The 7,764-nt window shown below is 52.4% G+C and overlaps 1 protein-coding gene across 1 annotated transcript; it reads right to left on the reverse strand.

Moving 5' to 3' along the window:
- Positions 1 to 2,342: 2,342 nt before the first annotated feature.
- Positions 2,343 to 7,240, reverse strand: LOC129684175 (uncharacterized). The gene is given in 6 exon segments (XM_055617252.1): positions 2,343 to 2,358; positions 2,663 to 2,740; positions 2,743 to 5,590; positions 5,592 to 6,011; positions 6,013 to 6,826; positions 6,945 to 7,240. Coding segments are annotated over 5 exon segments (4,431 nt in total). The 3' UTR covers positions 2,343 to 2,358; positions 2,663 to 2,687.
- Between the last annotated feature and the right edge of the window lie 524 nt (positions 7,241 to 7,764).

A 7,764-nucleotide genomic window follows, 5' to 3' on the forward strand; every position in this document is an offset into this window, starting at 1 on the left:
AAAGACTCCCGGTTCTTATCTTGGGTGTCCCGATTGTTTCAGGCGCCTAACCGCAGATACCCTGTGGTTGGACACCTGTCCTGCCCTGCCTCTGACCCTGTATTGCTTGTAAAATAGTGTTGCCAGCATTATGCTAGGGCTTTTTATTTTTCCATTCCCCCATTTCTCTTCTAGCCTAGAATGGAATCCTTCATTCTATGGGTCTAGTGAGAGTCAATCTCTGTCTCTAGCTGCTTGAGTTGATGGTACTGCTGGGTTAGCACTAACGTCTGTATGACAGAGAGCCGGTCCTTTATAAACTGAACTAGCCGATTTAGGATACAAGGCCCAACTAGTAGAATCAGGAGAATTATGATTAGGGGACCCATAATGGAGGAGATCAGGGTGGTAATCCAGGGGGACCGACTAAACCATCTCTCGTACCAGCTTTGTCCTGACTCAAAGAATTGCTGTCTCTGTCTGAGTCTTTCTCTGAGTTTAGCCATGTTATCCCTTACCAATCCAGTATGGTCAGCATAAAAGCAGCATTCTTCCTTTAAAGTTGCACATAGTCCTCCTTCTTGTAAGAAGAGGATATCTAGCCCCCTTCTATTCTGCAAGACTACTTCTGAAAGGGAGGTCAAGGATTTTTCCAGAGCACTGACTGATTCTTCTAACGCTTGCAAGTTGGTATGCATGGCCTGTTGTAGTTGTTGGAACTGAGTAGTTTCTACCAGGGCAGCAGAACCAGTCCCTATTCCTGCTGTGATACCCCCGACTGTGAGTCCCCCTAGTATTAAGGCCAAAGTCAAGGATACAGGCTCCCTAGAATACCGGGTGATCCCCTCAAAATGTTTGTAGACGTATTTAGGTTCATGGTAGACAACTTTAGGCCAGAGCTCAATGAGGACACAAAAGTCAGAGTTCTGGTTGAGAATTAGTGCAGATACGCAGGGTGCTAAGCCGGAGCTGCAAGCCCAATAGGTCCCATTGGGGCCCGTTAGGTAATAGGAGCCCGGTTGGATCCTGGAGGTTGAGTTGCAAATTTTTTGGTGGGTTTTGGGGACTGACCCGATACAGGTTCCCCGACCAGACACTTCAGATAGAGTTAGCCTATGTTGGGTGGTCGAAGTACAATATGTTGGGGGTGTGGTGTAATTTACAAAGTTCCCCGTTATTGCAACCCCTTCGTAGTAAGGGGGAGTTGGGACCAGGCATAGCCAGCATTCTCGGGTTTTGCTAGGATCAGTATAATTAAGCGTCTGGAAGGCTCCCTGTATTAGACCAAACAGTCTATCACCTGTACTCGATCGGAGAAATCGTGGTGTGGGAATGCCTAGACTGGCTGGGCCCGGAGTTTTGTTAGGGGGCATGGTTGTAGGCGGAATGGGTAATTTTTTAGGTTGGGAGGAGGGGACTCTTAAGTTTGGTAACACCGAGTTAGGCCCGACAGGCACCTTGGGTTTATCAAGAGTCAGCTGGAGGCGCATTATTCCTCCTACGCGGCCTGTTTTCCAGAGGCGCAACCTGAATTCTTTTCCACGCAACCATCCTTCTTTATACTTTTTGCCCTTATCGGTAAAGGTAAGGGTGAGCTGATTACAGGGTTTGGGTACAGGACGGGGGTCATCAACATTGAGTGCATACCCACATCTATCATACTTGGGGTCCCTGGTGAGCTGGAGGAGTCCGATTGAGGTTGGTAGCCAGCTGGTGGCGAAGTCCTCACATCCCCACGCGGCGCAATATAAGTCGTTCCTAGTTCCACAATTCTGCAGTCGCCAGGGGCTACTCCCCGGGGAAGGGCACATGTAGAAATGTGTTTTTTGGTCGTCTACGATGCGCCTGGCGTAGGACCCGGGTGGCATGGCCTGAGCTAGATCAAAACTTAGTTCAGGGAACCAAGTGTACGGGGGAGCTATTTTGGAAGTTTTGTTAAGAAGGACACCAAATCCATCTAGCAGGACCCAAGTCGAATTTACAGGGATGTGGGGACTGGAGTGTGACAGAGTGAACAGGAAGAGAAAGAATATCAAACCCGGGTGAGTCTTATCTTCAGTGGATTTTGGGTGCGACGGAGTTTCCATGAGGAGGCTGGAGTCTGATCTTGTTCTGCGTCGGGATGGGCTGCCTTGACATGGGAGGCGTGTACCCACGCTGTGATACCGTCGACCTTGAGCGCCGTCGGGGTTGTTAGCAACACAGTATAGGGTCCTTTCCAGCGGGGTTCCAAGTTTCTGGTTTGATGTCGACGGACCCAAACTGTGTCTCCAATCTGGAACGGATGTGGCACCACCGGTCGGTTCAGTTGTTCCTGGTATGCAGCGGCGATGGGTTTCCAGACTTCTTTCTGGACAATCTGTAGTGCCTGCAAATGGGCTTTTAGAGAGGGGCTATCAGCAAATGAAGCTATACAGGGATCAAAGAAGTTAACGATCGGTGGTGGGGCTCCATACAGGATCTCGAAAGGAGTGAGTCCATGGGGGCCCGGGGTGTTCCGGGCCTGATATAGGGCCAGTGGGAGGAGGACCACCCAGTCTCTAGAGCCAGTTGCCAGCGTTAATTTGGATAAGGTCTCCTTGATAGTTCTATTCATTCGTTCTACCTGCCCTGAGCTCTGGGGACGGTATGCACAATGTAATTTCCAATTGATCCCCAATAGTTTGGCCACTAACTGACTTACCTGGGAGACGAAGGCAGGGCCATTGTCAGAGCCCAACGCCTGGGGCATGCCATACCTGGGGAAGATTTCTTCCAGAAGCTTTTTGGCGACTACTTTGGCAGTTTCATGTTTGGTGGGGTAGGCTTCTACCCATCCCGAGAAGGTGTCCACAAATACCAGCAAGAACCGATATCCATATAGTCCAGGTTTTACCTCTGTGAAGTCAATCTCCCAGTGGGTGCCGGGGCGATGTCCCCGGATCCTGGTCCCTGGGCCTATCCTATGGCGTCCTGCATTCACTTGGGCGCATGCTGTGCACTCTTTAGCCACTTGCTGTAGAATTTTATCCCTCCCCAGCAAATAGTGGGAGCTTTCCTCCCTTTCTAGGAGGGTTTTCATTTTTCTGGAGCTAAGGTGAGTCAGTCTGTGGAGGTATTCAATCAGGTTACGAGTCTGTTGCAGGGGCCACACAGGTTTTTCTTTGAAAGTCCAGAGTCTTAGCGTGGGATTGTAAGTGGCCCCCATTTCTTTTAGGAGGTCCCAATCTTCCTCACTATAGTGGAAGGGGGGTTCCTGAATGGAGGGGACCTCTGCCTCGGCCGGCTCTATAGCCAGGAGCTGGGAGGTATCTGAGCTTTCTTGTCTCGCCGCTTCTCGGGCAGTTGCGTCCGCCAAGCGGTTGCCCCTGGCTTCTCGGCTGTCTCCCTTTTGGTGGCCGGGGCAATGGATGATACTCAGTTTTGAGGGTAAAAACAAAGCCTTAAGCAGGGCCAATATTTTAGCTTTATTTTTGATCTGCTTTCCTTCCGAGGTAAGCAACCCTCTTCTCCGATATATTTCCCCATGGATGTGAGCAGTGGCAAAGGCATAGCGGCTATCGGTATAAACATTGAGCTTCTTACCTTCTGCCATCCGGAGGGCCTGAGTTAGGGCGACGAGCTCAGCCCGCTGTGCCGAAGTGCCAGGTGGTAGGGCCTCAGCCCAAATTACCTCAGTCTTGGTGGTGACTGCGGCCCCCGCTCTCCGCTCTCCGTTGTCCAGAAAGCTGCTCCCGTCGGTGTACCAGGTGAAGTCGGCGTCGGGGAGGGGCTGGTCGGTCAGGTCGGGTCGGGTACCATGTACTTCTGCAAGTATCTGGAGGCAGTCATGAGTTTCTGGACCCTCCGGTAGGGGAAGCAGTGATGCCGGGTTGAGAGCTACTATAGGGCCAAAGTATACTCGATCAGTGTCCAGTAGTAGGGCCTGGTAGTGGGTCATGCGGGCATTGGAAAGCCATTGGCCCGGAGGTTGTTTGACCAGGGCTTCCACTGCATGAGGAGCCAAAATTGTTATTGGCTGTCCCATAGTCAGCTTGCCAGAGTCTTTAATCAAGAGGGCAATTGCTGCCACCATCCTCAGGCAGGGTGGCCATCCCGAGGCTACCGGGTCAAGTTTCTTGGACAGGTAGGCTATCGGACGCCTCCATGGTCCCAGTTTTTGAGCCAGGACTCCTTTAGCATATCCCTGTTTTTCGTCTACAAACAGCTCAAAGGACTTGTTTAAGTCCGGAAGCCCCAACGCGGGGGAGGTTAGCAGGGCCTCTTTTATGGCTGCATAGGCTCTCTGCTGCTCATCTCCCCACGTAAAGAGAGTCCCTTGCTTGGTGAGTGGGTAAAGTGGCGCAGCCATTTCTGCGAACCCTGGAATCCAGAGGCGACAGAACCCCGCCGTACCCAGGAACTCTCTTAGTTGTTTCGGGCTCTTGGGCACTGGAATTTTTAGGAGTGTCTGTTTCCGCGCCTCTGTCAACCATCTTTGTCCATCTCTGATTTGGTAACCCAGGTATGTAACCCGCCTCTGGCATAATTGGGCCTTTTTGGCTGAGGCCCGGTATCCTAGAGTTCCTAAAGTCCTCAAGAGGGCCTTTGTTCCCTCCAGACATTTTTCCTCAGTTTCCGCAGCCAGGAGGAGGTCATCAACATATTGGAGCAAGATTAAAGCAGGGTAGTGAACTCTAAAATCGGCCAGGTCCCGGTGCAACGCCTCGTCAAATAGGGTGGGGCTGTTTTTGAACCCCTGTGGGAGTCTAGTCCAAGTGAGCTGACCCGATACTCCCAATTCTGGGTCCTTCCACTCGAAGGCAAAGATAGGCTGACTCTGAGGGTGGAGCCTCAAGCAGAAGAATGCATCCTTAAGGTCTAATACCGTATACCAGGTGTACGTCGGAGGAAGCCCAGTCAACAAATTGTACGGGTTAGGAACTGTAGGGTGTATATCCTCCACCCTTTTATTGACTTCTCTCAAGTCCTGCACTGGGCGGTAATCTCCTGTCCCTGGCTTTTTGACCGGAAGGAGAGGCGTATTCCAGGGGGATTGACAAGGCACCAGGATGCCCTGATTTAAAAGCCTCCGAATGTGGGGCCTAATTCCTTGGTAAGCTTCATGTGACATCGGGTATTGCTTAATGGAAACAGGAGTTGCCGATGCCTTTAGAGTGATTACCAGGGGCGGTTGGTGGGTTGCGAGACCCACTCCCCCTGTTTCCGCCCAGGTTAAAGGGAATTTTTCTAATTCCCTTTAATAACTTCTAATCCCAGTTATTTCTTGCGGCCGAGGCCTTTCAGATTCGTGAAGCCGGTATTCGTCCTCCAGATCTATGGTTAACACATGTAAAGGCTGTCCCTGAGGCCCAGTAATGTGGGCCTCAGTCCCTTCAAAGTGGATTTGTGCCCTGAGTTTCATTAATAGATCTCTCCCCAACAGAGGATAAGGGCAATCAGGAACGTGTAAAAAAGAGTGAGTCACCTTACCGGTGGCGAGTTGTACTCTTCTTTCAGTTGTCCAACGGTATCTTTTCCCTCCGGTGGCTCCTTGAACCCACGCCGATTTGTCAGTCAGGGGTCCCAGTGTGGTAGTGAGCACCGAATGTTGGGCTCCGGTGTCCACCAGGAAGGTGACGGGTTGCCCCCCCCACATTAAGGGTTATCCTGGGTTCAGGGGGAGGCTCCTGACCCCGACTCCCCTAATCCTCCTGGTTTAGCAGGGTGGCCTGGGGCTTAGGCTTCCGTGGCCCTTTTGGTCTTTTTGGGCAGTCTCGAACCCAGTGCCCTTTTCCCTTGCAGTAGGCGCATTGATCTCTGTCTATCCGAGGACCCCTCCAGTCTCCCAGGTCCTGTCTATTCTGCCTCTGCCCTGTCACTACAGTGGCCAGCAATTTGCTAAATTCCCTATTTATCTTGCGGTCTCTAACGTTTTCTCTCTCCTCTGCCTCTCTTTTTAACCTTTCGTCTCTCTCTTCTTGAGTCTCTCCCTTGTTGAAAATCCGCTCCGCCTCCTTTAGCAAATCCTGGATCGTACTTTCCCTTAAGTTTTCGAGCCTCTCTAATTTTTTTTCTGATATCCGGGGCAGACTGCCAGATGAAGGACATGGCCATATTGGTAGCCTGGTTAGGGTCCTCCGGATCATAGGGGGTGTACACACGATAGGCTTCCTTTAGTCGTTCGAGGAAGGCGGAGGGAGACTCCTCTGACCCTTGGGTCACTAACTTAACCTGAGCCAAATTAGTGGGGCGCTTTGCTGCCCCATGGAGACCCGCTATCAGCAACTGGCGATAGAGACGTAAGTGATTCCTACCGTCCTCCGTGGCGAAGTCCCATTCAGGTCGCTCCAAGGGGAAGGCATCGTTGATCTCGTTTGGCAACTGAGTAGGCTGCCCGTTAGCCCCCGGGACGTTCTTACGGGCTTCCAAAAGGACTCGTTGCTTCTCCTCGGTGGTCAGGAGGGCCTGTAACAGCTGCTGACAATCGTCCCAGGTGGGCTGGTGGGTTACTAAAATGGACTCGATTAAAGTGGTGAGTCTAGAAGGGTCCCTAGAGAAAGGGGGATTATTATTTTTCCAGTTATATAGATCCGAAGTGGAAAAAGGCCAGTATTGGAGCTGGCCGTTAGGCCCCGCTCGCAATGGGAGAGCCTGAGATGTGGAATCCGGAGGGGCCTCTCGGCGCCCTCTCAATCGCCCTGCCACCGGGGAAGGAGCTGGTTCCTCCTGAGGTCCGGCCGCGGCGGCTTCTCCCGGCTCTTGGTCGGGGTCTGGGTCCCTATAGGGGGGAGGTTCTTCAGTCAGCAGATCCAACAAGGAGCCGTCGTCTGCTGGCAGTACCGGGGTCGTCGGCGTCTTTTTGCCCCCCCGGATTACGTCCTTGGGCCTGCTTTGTTACAGCTGGATAGAGGGCAGACTTAGAGGGTGTGGGGACCAACGGAGGAGGTAGGGCAGGGGCAGAGGGAACTGCAGGGGGAACAGCAGGGGGGCTGGGAGTGACAAACGGCTTGACCCATGAGGGTGGTTCCCGGGCCAGGGCTTCCCAAGTAACAATGTAGGGTATCTGGTCCGGGTGGCCGTGTGGCCCTGAATCCATGACTTTCGCCTTAACCTGCAAAATAATGTCTAGGTTAAAGGTGCCATCTCCTGGCCAGCCGACATTAAATGTCGGCCATTCTGAGGAGCAGAAGGTGTCCCACTTTCTCTTCCGGATCTCTACAGAGTGGTTATGAGCGATGTCTCGGGTATCCTTCCAGTGCTGTAGAGTGAGGCTTAAGGGGGTAGTTAGAGACTGTCCCATGGTTTCAAAAAGACTAACACCAAACACGAATCCGACGAACAATAGACAGACAGTAACACAAACGCAGCGCGCGGCACGACTCTGGCGCCAAACCGAAAGCAAAACTTCAGATGGGGACTGCGAAGAGGGTCCGGATCCCTCGTCCCCCAGGAGAACCACGTATCCCTCGGACAAGGGCTTCGCCCTGAAAAGTCCAGATTGGGACGTGTTCTCAGACAGGCGGGCTCCGAAAAATCGGGCCCCAGACACTCGTGGAATGTCTTCCAGAGTTGCGGGAGAGAAGTTTAGGCTCGTCAGCCTCTTCTCTTTCCACCTAATACGGAGCGACTCAGCTGAATCGTACAAATTTTGAGAGATAGAACAGGCAAACACGTGACGGAATGAAGACAACAAAAGACACTCTGCTGGCCAGCTTACCTCCCGATGGAGTCGGTGGTCCTTGGGCGGGGGGTCTCAGATCTCGGTGGGACCTCCAAATGAAAGACTCTGGCTAGAGCCTCTCTAGACGGGGAGACCCCGCTTCC

The sequence above is a fragment of the Psammomys obesus genome, unplaced genomic scaffold (assembly GCF_907164565.1).
Source record: "Psammomys obesus unplaced genomic scaffold, mPsaObe1.curated_primary_1811, whole genome shotgun sequence".
NCBI lineage: Eukaryota > Metazoa > Chordata > Mammalia > Rodentia > Muridae > Psammomys > Psammomys obesus.